This window comes from Zingiber officinale, chromosome 11A (genome assembly GCF_018446385.1).
Source record: "Zingiber officinale cultivar Zhangliang chromosome 11A, Zo_v1.1, whole genome shotgun sequence".
NCBI classification, from domain to species: domain Eukaryota; kingdom Viridiplantae; phylum Streptophyta; class Magnoliopsida; order Zingiberales; family Zingiberaceae; genus Zingiber; species Zingiber officinale.
The window spans coordinates 88,663,978-88,678,592 of record NC_056006.1 but is presented as its reverse complement, the minus strand read 5'-3'; the positions used below and the strand labels follow the sequence as shown (position 1 = coordinate 88,678,592).

At 36.6% G+C, this 14,615-nt stretch overlaps 2 protein-coding genes across 2 annotated transcripts; one reads left to right on the top strand and one right to left on the bottom strand.

Annotated features, from left to right (window-relative positions):
* Positions 1–418: 418 nt before the first annotated feature.
* Positions 419–2,167, bottom strand: LOC122031552. The gene has a single exon (XM_042590651.1). It carries the CDS (start codon positions 2,165–2,167, stop codon positions 419–421), a length of 1,749 nt encoding a protein of 582 aa, XP_042446585.1.
* A 10,760-nt stretch (positions 2,168–12,927) lies between these two features.
* On the top strand, positions 12,928–14,375 carry LOC122031551 (zinc finger BED domain-containing protein RICESLEEPER 2-like). Its single transcript, XM_042590650.1, has 2 exons — positions 12,928–14,269; positions 14,359–14,375. The coding sequence occupies exons 1-2, from the start codon at positions 12,928–12,930 to the stop codon at positions 14,373–14,375; spliced, it is 1,359 nt and encodes a 452-aa protein (XP_042446584.1).
* Positions 14,376–14,615: the final 240 nt, after the last annotated feature.

Genomic DNA, 14,615 nt, shown 5'->3' with positions numbered 1-14,615 from the left:
AAACATGGAGGAAAATGTATAATTTCTCAAGTACTTGTAAGGAAAAAGATAAAGTTGTTAAAGGAGTAAATCCAGGCCATAAAACTCCTAAAAATGAATGCTAAATCCAAACATGAACTCTCAGGCAACAGTGTATATAAAATAATATCAATTATCCATGTCAATTTACATTAAGCTGGCAGTAAACTGGCTAGCAGATTACACCTTTAAGGCCAAGCTGCACCTTAGCTAAACTTACCAACTTAATGTACTCTTGACTTTATAAGAGCTCGTGTACATGTTTCCTAGTTATTAGGCTTCCGAAAGCACTAATTCACCTATAGTTAAAAGCTACTTCTGTTGATTCTTGCCATTGGCATTAGCAATTCAACAAAGGATGAGACACCAGCAAGTGAATTAAATTGCACATGCTATTTTCTTATCTCGGAGAATGGAGAGAGATGACCGTCTCAAATGCCCTCACCAATGCTTGCACTTTTGTGTTTGTGTTCTGATCAAGTTGGCTTGCAGTTTCTTCGATCACATTATTGGACAGACCAAGCGGGTCTCTCTTTTGCTGAACATCTTGATGCCTCAGCACAACTGCTGCTGCTTCAGGATCAAGATTGCTTGGAACTTCCACCGTAGGCATTTGTCGGAAGCCTTTCCTAACAACTTGACCACAATGACCGCTCTCAATCATATGCAGAATGCTTCTTCTGAACATCGACATGTAAGGTACAGAAAGATGTTCTTCAGGATGAACACTGGCAGTTTCTGTCAACCTCCTTTCTCTGATCATTGAAGTTTTGGTATCGCTGCCACTTTTGATTCCCTCCACTTCACTGAATTCGCTGATTGCAGAATCTGATTCGTCGATTATGGTGTCACTGCTAGTTTCCACTTCCTCAGTTTCATCCTCTGGTTCAGTTAATTCAGTAATTGCAGAATGTGATTCCTCAGTTTCTTCATCATATGCCAATGAATGGGATGACCAGTCATTGTTAGATTCCTTCTCTATGCAGTTTGAATAATTCTCCTCATCCATTGGGGAACTTAGCTCAGCTAAAGAGAAGTCAACACATTCTGGTTCTGGGGATTCAGCCTGTGAAGAATCTTGAATGCCCTCCAACTTCCATGATATCTGAGTTAGAGAAACAAAATCATAATTCTCCTTTTTTGATACTGGTTTAAGATCATCAGAGTCACAACTGAATTTTGGCTGAATAGCAGAAGTTGTTTTACTCTCCTTGTTTTCTTCATCAGGTTTCACCATTCCAAATTTTTGGTTCTTGATCATTGCCTCCAAACATGACTCGTTATTAGCATGTTTGTATGAATGAGAAGGCATTTGCAATTTCACTGATTCCTTTTCTACCATTCTTGGCATACCACTAATATCCCTTCTCACATGTGCTTCATTGCTAGAACTATTTGAGCTCTTAATAGCAGGTTGAGATTCAATCCTTACCGTAGTTGTGTTCGCCTGTGCAAGATAAGCGACAGTATCAATCCTATTGAATGGCAATGAAGCCCTTAGCTTAAATCTGCAATTTTCATAAGATTTAGTGCTGCCCTTTGCAGGTGTCTTCTTAAGCATGTTGCGTTTTCCAGGAGAATATGTTTTCTTTAGGAGGGAAGCAGGTTCTTTTGGTTGATATTCAGACTTACATCCACTCTCACATTTCAAATTTTCATTGTCCATTTCTCTACCTTGATTACCTTTACCTTTGGAAGATACAGACGCAATTGCATGCTTCACAGTTGAAATTCTTTTGAAGTTGACAGATTCTTTCATCCATGTAGACTCCTCAAATATTGGAGTAGTTTTCTTCTTAATGGCATTCAGTTTATCTACGTTAAGCAATGGCTTCGTACCAGCATGTCTATTTCTTGTCTCTTTTAAATTCAAGTTATTCACTCGATTTGGATCTTTATGCTGCACTTCTTCACCCAAACTGTTAATAGAGGAGCCTTTACTATCATCTTCAGTGACATACCTGATTCCAAACTTGCAATAATCATGACAAGAGCCTTTAGGAGTTCTTAAGTAGGCAGGAAGAGACTTTCTATGACTGTCCGAAGTAAACAGTGGACCTCCAGCAATTGTTGGACCAGTTAATTGTCTTCCTGTTCCTTTCTTTGATTCTGCAGTCACTCTATTTGTTGAGTTCAAAAACTTCTCCATCCCTGTAAGTATAGGAATAGGTGTTTGGAATCTTTAGCAGACAGCTATCACCAAATGCCTACTATGAAGCATATAAGAAAGATGAACATCTCATTCAAAAGAGAATTGAAGAATTTTGATCCAGATGAGGGAACTACTGATACAAATCCATTACAAAGCTTTTTAAAACCATGTCACATTTTCTTATTACTTTCTCAATCTATAAAGCACATAAACAGAAAATGAACCTATCATATAGAATCTAAGCAAGAAATAAGAGTGACCAGCACACGCACACACAACAAGACCACACCTTGCATGGACGACGACGACCGAGAGGCATAAATCGAAAGAGAAGACGAACATCTATCTATATGCATCAATAAACTCAAGATCGCATCTTAGAAAAGGGTACCTTACCATCCCCATCTAATTCGAACCAGAAGGAAAAAAAACACAAGAACAATCAATAACGAATTCTGATGCTTAAAGAAGTCACCTTTAGGGAACCCGAGCATCCAGAGAAGAAGTGGATGTGGACGTCGACAAGGAAGACCCTTGCCAAGTAAGTGAGGGTTGCGATCCTTTTAAAGACCCGCGGGTTGGAGGAGGAGGAGGAGGAGGAGGAGCAGCAGAGCGCAAACTGACAACGGCGTGAAGGGAGGGTTGCGCCATGAATGAAACGGTCCGATTCGGCCGTCCAAAAATAATAACCGAATTTGGTATCAGTTACGCTGACGACCCACCACCCATGGGCCCCACAGAAACGGCCATGCTTATCCGCTCAAATTTAAATTTTCTTAAATTGAAGATATTCATATTTTATACAACAATTTACCAAAAGACGTTGCTTGAATATTGTATTTATCAAAAAAAAAAATGTATCTTAGGTTGATATTTATCAAATGATGCAGTTTAACAAATTCAATTCCTAGATTATCTCTCTGACTACCTGGTAATCACATTTTCTAATCATCATTTTCCAAGCATCCAAGGCACAAATCGAATTGAAAAATAATTTGTGGTTCGGATGCACATCATCTCACCGTCTCTCTCCCTCCATCCCTCTGCGTGGTGTTATAAACACGAAAGAAATATGAACCCTGCGCTTGCCATTACTGCTCGTGCAATAGACCAGTTAGGTTTTCGGGATATTGGCGTAAGAGTTTCAAGAGGAGACCAACGGACAACTGCAGTTAAGAGCGTCAACAACTTCTTGCAAGAGGGAAATTATTAGAAGAATACATTTAAAGATTTAGACATGTATGTATAGATTTATTACTGTAAATTAGGGTAGTGATGGTAAATAAAAATTATAGTATTGTAGCAAAGGGTGGTGGAAAATATGGTTGTTATGGTTTATTTTGGTTGTGTGGGGAATAAAATATTCAACAACACCTGCAATATGATGTAATAGAATACTTAATCAATTTAAGTCTTGTTAGTTTCTGCGATTGATAGTTAAGTTTGGCTAACCATTTTTTATTTAGGGTTAAGGGTTTAGTCAGTGGTGGTCCTAGTTTATAAGAAGTGTCTACTTCAGTAGGGGCCTGATATCGATGATATCAGGGCCACGTTGAGCCTGATATTATCGATATCAGGCCCAACGTGATCTTTGGTTAAAAGTTGGATTTTACATCATATAGATATTTTCCTTGCTCAACCCTTCCTAGTGGTTTCAATTGAGCAAAATTATAAATTAACGACAACACTTGATTATATAGTTCCAAATTTACTAAATTAGTTTGGAATTTATTTATCAGGGATGATCATATAACTGAAGAAATTCTCTCTGAAATATGGAATACACTTGATACAAATTCTAGCATTGGACATGGAGCTAATGTAGGAGAAGTATCCAGAACAAATATTCCATCATCTTCGCAGTATAATTGTGTGCCTAACACAAATAGAAATAGAAACAGTAATTTCACATTTGATCTAAATGAAGAAGCTAGTATTCAAGAAGATGAAGTTCTGAATCCTTGTACAACACTTGATGTTTACTTTGAGCTTACTTGGAGGGAGGAGGAAGGGTATTATAACCGAATTGGAGAGGAATTGCAATGTAATACAGATGTACAAGAATTCTTAGCTGATGATATACAGATTGAACAATATGAAATATCTCCAGAGCAGTATAGTGACTTAGAGGAGGAGTTCCCAATAGCTGATGATCCATATATTCTAAATTCTCAATTGCTCCAAAGGCCAGTTGAAGATGCAACAGATGAGCATGAATTTTTTGTTGGACAGTTTTTTCCGTCTCGACAAGAGTTCAAGAATGCACTTGTGAAACATGTCATGGTTAAACATATGAGATATAACTCAGTCGACACTCAGAAAAATAAAGTAAAAGTCGTCTGCTTCAATCAACCGTGTAAATGGAGAGTAGTTGCTCGGGGGATGTAGAGTTCATTGTTACGAAATATATAAAGGAACACTAATGTGGAGTCATTAGGGAAAGTGCTGATCATCAAGCATGCTCTTCATCCTTTGTAGCTTCTTTTGTTGAAGAGCAATTTCTTGCTAATGAACAATACAAGCCAAGTATGATTATAGCAGATATAAAAGTTAGGTTTGGAGTGACCATATCATACAGAAAAGCATACATAGCTCGAGAGAAAGCGATGAAGAAAGTTGTTGAAGATTATGACTAAGCATATAGAGATCTTCCACTATATATGCGTGAGTTAAGAGTAAGGGGTTCTAAAACCTATGTGGCACTACACAGGAATGAGGATAATCAGTTCCAACGCTGTTTTTGGGGTTTTGGAGCTTGTAGAAGAATATTCAGGTCTTATCTTCGCAAATTGATTGGAATTGATGCGACACACCTAAAAGGCAAATATCCGGATGTGTTGTTGATGGCTACATCAATTGATGTTAATGACAATGTCCTCCCAATAACCTTTGGAATCGCTGAAGTTGAATGTAGGTCTGCATGGGAGCGGTTTTTGGATCATACGAAGAGATTCTTTGATGTTGATCCAAAGTCAATAACTATAGTATCAGATAGACATCGCGACATTAGTTAGGAAAGTCTATCCTACCGCCCATCATGCTTTTTGTTGCCACCACATGCCTTGCAATAGGTTTAAGCTTGTTTTGGGCAGCAGCTCGAGCAAACACAACACTCCAATATGATCTCATAATGCAGTCCATGCTTGAAAACATTCAGATGCTCATAAGTGACTTCAGAACATTGACCCTAAAAGATGGGCTAATGCACACTTTAGTGGCAGAAGGTACATAATGCTAACAACCAATTATGTAGAGAGTTTAAATGCTTTGTTCAAGGAGATGCATGAACTTCCCATAAACAGGTTAATTGATAATACCAGAAGAAAGGTTGCTCAATGGTTCTTTAACTGTAGGGAGGAAGTGTCGAAATGGTATGTTGCGTTGACACCTCATGCTACCAAAGAAATAGAATCAAGGAGGGAGAAAGCTAGACGATATAAAGTTCACCCCTACTCTCAATCTGAAATGGAAGTAGAGACATGGGGTGCTTCCTACATTGTTAATTTGGAGAGAAAATATTGTAACTGCAGGGAGTTTCAAATTTTAGGATTGCCTTGCTCCATGCAATTGTCGTCATCATTCACCGGAACATGAATACACTCCCATATTGTGAACATTATTTTCATTCACATAATTGGAATGCGACATACATGGATCGTATTTACCCCTGTCGAAGCAAGGAATTTTGGCCTAGGGGAGTAAACAACATTATAGTTCTATGTTCCCGTAGCCTTGTGCAGCCGGGTAGGCGAAAGAAGGCAAGGATCGAGTCGAAACATAATGGGAATGTAAAAGTCAAATGCAGCAGATGCAAATAACTGGGCCATAATCGGAGGACCTGTAGAATGCCGCTAGCCCCTGGTTCTTGAATTAATTATAAATTGGAGGAGTTGATCCATATGTTTTGTATGCAGTACATACATAGGATTGTAAGAAAAACAGTTTAGAAAGTGATGTTTCTGTTATATCGTTTTATGTAGTATTTATTTTATGATGCAGTGGTATTGTAGGTATGAGAAGTGTCAACCATCACCTGCAAGGCATAATTAATACTTCACACCATCTAGGTTTAGTATATCTCCGTATTTCAATTCAACAGAAAGTGGTTTGAAATTTCAAAGTAATGTAAATATGTTTTGAAATATAAATGAGTTAAAACTCAGACAAAGGGATTGTAGTCATCCTTGAAAAATAAGATTGGAGTCATTGAAGAAAATAGGTCACTGTTCCGTGCTAACTGGCACGGAGCAATAACTTCTAATCTAGGGGGTATAAATAAGTTTTGACACCATTTATACCATCTCCCCACCCAGACCATCACAGGGGACGTGATTTCAGGTAAATTCAAGTAGGGGAGGGCCATCAGTGGGTTTTGGTGAAAACCCACTGATGGACCTAGACACCTCTGATTTGACCCATTTCAGTTCAAGTGGGAATATGGAATTGCAAGGACTCCAACGGTGCTAGCAACTCATGTTTTAAAGCTCCATAGGTGTGGTAGCAAGTGTTGAAAAAAAAATCAGCCACTGTTGGGCCTGATACGAGAGCATATCAGGCCCACGTTGGGCCTGATATGAGAGCATATTAGGCCCAACGTGGGTCTGGTATGGTATCGTTTCTTAAAACTTGATTCTATCTCCCCCTTCTATAAATTCAACATGTGTTACCATGCTCCTTATCAAAAAAATAAAATAAAATAAAATTTGAAGGTGCTACCATAGGGTTTAAGTCTACAGCATGGCCATCAGTGCACTGTTCTGTGCCAACTGGCACGGAGCAATAACTTAGTTTCCAGGGTGTATAAATACGTTTTGACACCTTATTGTTGGTTGCTATGCTGAATATCATACCAATTCCCCTGTACAAAAATTTTGTACAAGTCCTGAACATTTACTAACAACCTATTGTGTTCTTTAGAAATTAAATTAGGAATCACAAACGGAACTTAACATTATTGATTCCAAATTTAACTTATCTGTTCTTAGTGGTTTAGACTTGGATCGCAAACGATGCTTAACATTATTGATCCAAATCCACCCATATTACAAATTCAATTAAATATTAATTTTAGAAATTGGCTTCCAGGTTAAACATAGCGAGGCACTAGGCCTTCTTGGGTATGGGAGCATCCACCATTTCCTAGACAAAGCCTTTCAATGAAATCTAATATTTAATTTCCTTATATAACCATTGGTTTAACCAAAAGGAACAATCGAATCACAAATTCGAAAAATAAAAAAAAACACATACTCGAATCACAAATTCGAAACCTAGAATCATATGCCTCTTGTGTTTGGTATTTCAAAAACTATACAAAGAAAACTAGTATGATGCGGAATAGAAATTACTAGTTATACATTTCTTTGTAAACAACAACCTCTTGATCTTCTATCATATTTCTCTACTTATCTCGGACGTCGTGTAGGCGACGATCTATCGAGATGAGAACCACCCAAGCTACCTTCTTCTTCTTGTGAGTTTCGGCCACCACAAGTATTCCAAGAATAGATGAGGTTCGGCCACACCACCAAACTCCAAGGGATGCTAGAAACAAAACCTCCTTTCTCTCCTTCTCCAAGCAAAATCTGGCCACCAACAAGCTCCTTGAGAGTTGATGTCGCCGGCCACCAATGAAGAAGAAAAGGAGGAGAGGAAGAAGATGAGAAGGGCCGGCCATCAACCAAAGAAATAGAAGAGAGGAAAACTAGAACATAAGTTATGAGGTGAGACACCTCTACCCTCTCTTTTATATTCCTTGGTCTTGGCAAATAAGAAAAATTTTATAAAAAACTTCTTTATTCTCTTAGCCAATGAAAGGAAAGTTTAATAAAAAATTTCCCTTTCAAACACAATGTGGTCGGCCACCTCTTAATCATCCAAGCAAGGAAAGTTTTAAACACAAAATTAAAACTTCCTAATTTGTTTTCAGAAATTTTTAAAATAAAAAATTTCTCTATTAATTTTCCCTTCATGGTTGGTTATAAAAGGAAATTTTATAAATTAAAATTTCTCTATTAAAACATGTGGATGATTTCCAAAAAGGAAAGTTATCTTTAAAATTAAAATCTTCCTCTCAATCTACAAATAAGGAAAGATATTAAATCTTTTCTTAATCTTTTGTAGAAACTATAAAAGGAAAATTTTAATTTTAAAACTCTCTTTTAAATCATGAGGATGATTACAAAAAAGGAAAGTTTTTTCAAAAATTAAAATCTTCCTTTTAACTACAAATAAGGAAAGATATCAAACCTTTCACTTAATCTTTTGTAGAATGCTATAAAAGGAAAGATTTAAATTTTAAACTCTCTTTTAAAACCATGGCTTCCACATAAGAAAATTTTAAAAAAATAAAATCCTTTTAATTTTATTATGGCTGGCCACCTAAGCTTGGACTCAAGCTAGGGCCGACCACACTTCATCCCATCCAAGCCATGTCTTGGTCGGCCCTTGCTTGGGCTCCAAGCTTGGCTTGGACGACCACATAAGGATGGGTAAGAAGGTAGGTATGAGTGAGTATAATACTTTATAAATAAGAGGCTACGATAGGGACCAAGAGGAGGAATGAGTTTTGGTCTCCCGATGAAATTAAGCTTCCCGTGTTCGCCCCGAACACCCAACTTAATTTCATCAATAATAATACATACCACTAAAGAATTATTATTGAACTACCGCACCAATCCCAAATTATATTTTGGGCTCCTTCTTATCATGAGTGTGTTAGTCTCCCTGTGTTTAAGATATAGAATGTCCACTAATTAAATGAGTTACTGACAACTTAATTAATATCTAGCTCCAAGAGTAGTACCACTCAACCTTATCGTCATGTCGGACTAAGTCTACCTGCAGTGTTTACATGACAATCTTTATGAGCTCCTCTTGGGGGCATCATCAACCTAGATTACTAGGACATAGTTTCCTTCTATAATCAACAACACACACTATAAATAATATCATTTCCCAACTTATCGGGCCTATTGATTTATCGAACTAAATCGCACCCTTTGATAAGTCAAAGAAATAAATACTAGATATATGTGCTTGTTATTATATCAGGATTAAGAGCACACACTACCATTATACTAAAGGTTTTGTTCTTTTATGTAGTCAGTACAAAAAGAACTTACCTTAAATGGTCCTGCTCAATACACTCAGAGTGTACTAGTGTAATTTTATAGTTAAGACAAACTAATACCAAATTACACTACGACTGTTCCAATGGTTTGTTCCTTTACATCTTAGTCGTAAGCTACTATTCATAATTTATAAAGAATTGATAACATGATCTTCTGTGTGTGACACCACACACCATGTTATCTACAATATAAATTAATTGAACAACTACACTTAGCATATAAATGTAAACATTTGACCAATGTGATTCTTATTTCTAAATAAATGTTTATACAAAAGCTAGGCTTTTAGTATACACTCTAACACTTATATACCATCTCCCCACTCAGACCTTCACAGGGAACTTGAATTCAACTAAATCCAAGTAGGGGAGGGCCATTAGTGGGTTTTGGTCAAAACCCACTGATGGACCTAGACACCTCTGATTTGACCCATTTCAGTTCAAGTGAGATTATGGAAATGCAAGGACTCCAACAGTGCTAGAAAATAATGATTTAAAGCTATATATGTGTGGTAGCAAGTGTTAAAAAAAAAAATCAGCCACCGTTAGGCCTGATATGAGTATTTGTGTCTGTTCCATCATATTTGGATTGTGCTTATTTTATGATGGATTATGCTTTTGTTTTGTAGGTTGGATTGTGTTTTTTTATGATGTGATCTGCAGAGAGTTTGATGTTTCAGAGATTTACAGACTTTAAACAAGCTGATATGAGAGCTTATAGATTTAGACTTGGACATAAAATCATGTCTGACAAAAACTTTAAACTGTAGATACTGAAAAATTGTAATGGACTATTCTTGTAATGATTTACTGTTTGTGTAAATTAAAATTATGGTGAATCAAATTATTTTATTTTATTTTTTGATAAGGGGGATATAGAATCAAGTTTTTTGATACGAGATAAGAAACCATACCAGGCCCACGTTGGGCTTGATATGCTCTCACATATTTTATTTTACTGATTGTGGCTGATTTAATTTTTTTTTCAACACTTTCTACCACACATATCAGCTTTAAATCATGATTTGCTAGCACCGTTGGAATCCTTGCAATTTCAGAATCTCACTCGAACTGAAATGGGTCAAATCAGAGGTGTCTAGGTCCATCAGTGGGTTTTGACCAAAATCCACTGATGACCCTCCCCTACTTGGATTTACGTGAAATCAAGTTCCTTGTGAAGGTCAGGGTGGGTAGATGGTATATATGGTGTCAAAACGAATTTATACACCGTGGAAACTGAGTTATGGCTCCGTGCCAGTTGCCACAAAACCCACTAATGGCCATGCTGAAGACTTAAACCCTATGGTAGCACCTTCAAATTTTATTTTATTTTATTTTTTTATAAGGAGCATGGTAGCACGTTTTGAGTTTATATAAGGGGGAGATAGAATCAAGTTTTAAGAAACTATACCATACCAAGCCCACGTTGGGCCTGATATGCTCTCATATCAGGCCCAACGGTGGCTGCTTTTTTTTTTCAACACTTGCTACCACACATATATAACTTTAAATCATGATTTGCTAGCACCGTTGGAATCCTTGCAATTCCATAATCCCACTCGAACTGAAATGAGTCAAATCAGATGTGTCTAGGTCCATCAGTGGATTTTGACTAAAACTCACTGATGGCCCTCCCCTACTTAGATTTACGTGAAATCAAGTTCCATGTGAAGGTCAGGGTGGGTAGATGGTATATATGGTGTCAAAATAAATTTATACACCCTAGAAACTAAGTTATGGCTCCGTGTTAGTTACCACAGAACCCACTAATGGCCATGCTGAAGACTTAAACCCTATGGTAGCACCTTAAAATTTTATTTTATTTTAATTTTTTGATAAGGATCATGGTAGCACATGTTGAGTTTATAGAAGGAGGAGATAGAATGAAGTTTTAAGAAACGATACCATACCAGGCCCACGTTGGGCCTGATATGCGCTCATATCAGGCCCACGTTGGGCCTGATATGCGCTCATATCAAGTCCACGTTGGGTCTAATATGTACTCACATCAGGCCCAACGATGGCTGATTTTTTATTTTCAACACTTGCTACCACAAATATATAGTTTCAAATCATGATTTGCTAGCACCGTTGGAGTCCTTGCATTTCCATAATCCCACTCGAACTGAAATGGGTCAAATCAGAGGTGTCTAGGTCCATCAGTGAATTTTGACCAAAACTCACTGATGGCCCTCCCCTACTTGGATTTAGTTGAATTCAAGTTCCCTGTGAAGGTCTGAGTGGGGAGATGGTATATAAGGTGTCAAAATGTATTTATACACCCTAGAAACTAAGTTATTGCTCCGTGCCAGTTGGCACGGAACAATGCACTAATGGTCATACTGTAGACTTAAACCTTATGATAGCACCTTCAAATTTTATTTTATTTTATTTTTTTGATAAGGAGCATGGTAACACGTGTTGAATTTATAGAAGAGGGAGATAGAATCAAGTTTTAAAAAATGATACCATACCAGGCCAACATTGGCCCTAATATGCGCTCATATCAGGCGTCGCACGTCGCCTTCTTCCTTACCGGTGGTCGTCGCCCATTGTTTTCTTCCTTACCAGCAGGTTCATCTGTCGCTTTCTTCCTTGCCAGTTGCCACTTAACAGTAGGAAGCTTTCATCCGTCACTTTCTTCCTTGCCAGTTGCCACTTACTAGTAGGAAGCTAGGAGTTCTCCACTTCTCCATTCTCTGCTCGAGGCCCACAAGTTCTCCACTTCTCCATTCTTTGCTTGAGGCCCACAAGTTCTCCACTTCTCCATTCTCTACTCGAGGCCCACATCTGTCCACGTACTTTAAATTTCAATAATTAGCACTTTGTTTTTTTTTTGTTAACTTGATATTTTGTTTCATTCTATTGTTTTTTTTTTCTTTTGATTTATACCAAAAAAATTCTTAATTTTTAATAGATGACAAAAAAAGAGGGTATGATCGATGAAAGCAAGGGTTCAAATGATAACACACTTAATTCTTCATCTGTGGATTCGATTGATGTTGGGAAAAAACGAAAATCTGTAAGAACTAGATCTTCGGTCTGGGAACATTTTGAGAAATTTAATGATTCTAATGGGGCACCTAGAGCAAAATGTAATTATTGTGGTGCAAGTTATGCTGCTGATTCCAATTTAAATGGTACTTCATCTTTGGGTGCTCATTTGAAACGGTGTAAAAAATATCTATGTGATGTGGAAACTAAACAAGGTAAAATAGCCTTTCAAAACATTTCAAAAGATCAGATAACAACCAACACTTGGAGATTTGATCAAGAAGCTAGCAGGAAAGCTTTGGCCAAGATGATAATTGTTGATGAATTACCTTTTAGATTTGTGGAAATGGAAGGGTTTAGACACTTTATAAATGTGACACAACCATTATTTAGAATTCCGTTTCGTAGGACAACTACAAGAGATTGCTTTGAACTTTTTTTGGAAGAAAAGAAAAATCTTAAGCTTTTCTTCAAGGAGACATGTCAAAGAGTTTGTCTCACAATGGATACATGGACTTCAATACAGAGAATTAATTATATGTGTCTTACTGCTCATTTTATTGGCAAAAATTGGAAATTGCAAAAGAGAATATTGAATTTTTCTCCAATACACAGCCATAAAGGTGACGATATGGCAATTATGATCACTAAATGTTTGCTTGATTGGGGTTTGGATAAAGTGTTCACTATCATAGTCGATAATGCTAGTTCTAATGATATTACATTGAAAGAGATGTCAAAGCAATTTAGTAAATGGGGAACTAATTTAATGGATGGTCAACACCTTCATGTGAGGTGTATGGCTCATATAGTCAATCTCATTATCCAAGATGGCTTGAAAGAAGTTGGAGATTCTGTGAGACGAGTTAGACAAGCTATAAGATATATTAGACAATCTCCTGCAAGGCTAAAAAAATTCAAAGACTGTTGTGAAATTGAAAAGATAACAAGTAAAAAGTCTTTGTGTTTGGATGTTGTTACTAGGTGGAATTCTACCTACTTGATGTTAAGAACTACTTTGGAGTTTGAAAATGCTTTTCTAAGTTATGGTATTCATGATCCTGGACTGTTGGAACATCTTCTTACCCATGTTTGTGAAGATGGAAAGGATGTAGGTGCATTGACAAGTGGTGATTGGGAAAATGTGAGAAAAATGGAGAAGTTTCTTGAATCTTTTTATAATCTTACCTTGAGAGTTTCAGGTTCACTATATGTCACTTCAAATGTTCACTTTCATGAAATAGGTGAGCTTGCTTGTATTTTAAAGTTGTTGGCAGATAACGATGACATTTCTTTAGCTATGATGGCAAAAAGGATGAAAGCTAAATTTGATAAATATTGGGGTGCTCCGGAAAAAATGAATAAGATGATTTTTATTGCTTGTGTGCTTGATCCTCATTTCAAATTTGATTATGTGGCTTTTGTGCTTTTGAGAATGTATGGACAAGAGAAAGGAGAGAAAATACGAGATGAAGTAAAGTTGTATATGACTACTTTATTTGAAGAATATAGGAAGGTCACTTCAAAAATCTCTCAAGGATCATCCACTAGCAGAGTTGAGCCATCAGTTATAAACATTGAAAGTCTTCACAAAAGAACACTAATACAACAAGAATACTTAAGGCATAAGGCTGAAAGTGGAAATATGGATGCTAAGACTGAGCTAGATAGGTATCTTGATGATGATGTTAAGGTTGCAAATGAACATTTTGATATTTTGCTTTGGTGGAAAGTTAACTCTTCCAAATTTCCTACTTTAGCTGAGATGGCTCATGATGTGTTAGCGATTCCTATTTCTACTGTGGCATCGGAAAGTGTTTTTAGCACAGGGGGACGTATTCTTGATTCATTTAGAAGTTCATTAACTCCTCGATTAGTGCAAGCTCTCATTTGTCTTCAAGATTGGTTCCGAAAAGACACTTCACCCATTAAAGTAGAAGAAGACTTGGATTATCTTGAAGAGATTGAATCTGGTAAGAATTTTGTGTATGTTTTTCTGTTTTATTTATGTTACAATTATTTTGTTATTTAATGTTTTGTGATAATTTTCTTATTTTTTTAGATTTGAATAGTGTTTGATTGGGTTCTTACATAACTAAAAAGTCTGAAATATAATCATTCCAATGAAATGTTGTAAGTTAAATTTACATATTTACTTATTTTTACAAGATTGTGACTTATCTTTGGTAGTTGTAAACTTATAATGAATTTATTATTTTTCTTCAATAGGATTTTTGAAGATGAGGATGAGAAAGATATTATCAATTAGTTACAGTAAGTTTACATATTTAATTTATTATATTCATAATCACTTTCTAA

What these genes read in the sequence shown, in the direction of transcription:
- LOC122031552 (XM_042590651.1), bottom strand. Translation starts at nt 2,167, where the DNA reads ATGGAGAAGTTTTTGAACTCAACAAATAGAGTGACTGCAGAATCAAAG.
- LOC122031551 (XM_042590650.1), top strand. Translation starts at nt 12,928, where the DNA reads ATGGCAATTATGATCACTAAATGTTTGCTTGATTGGGGTTTGGATAAA.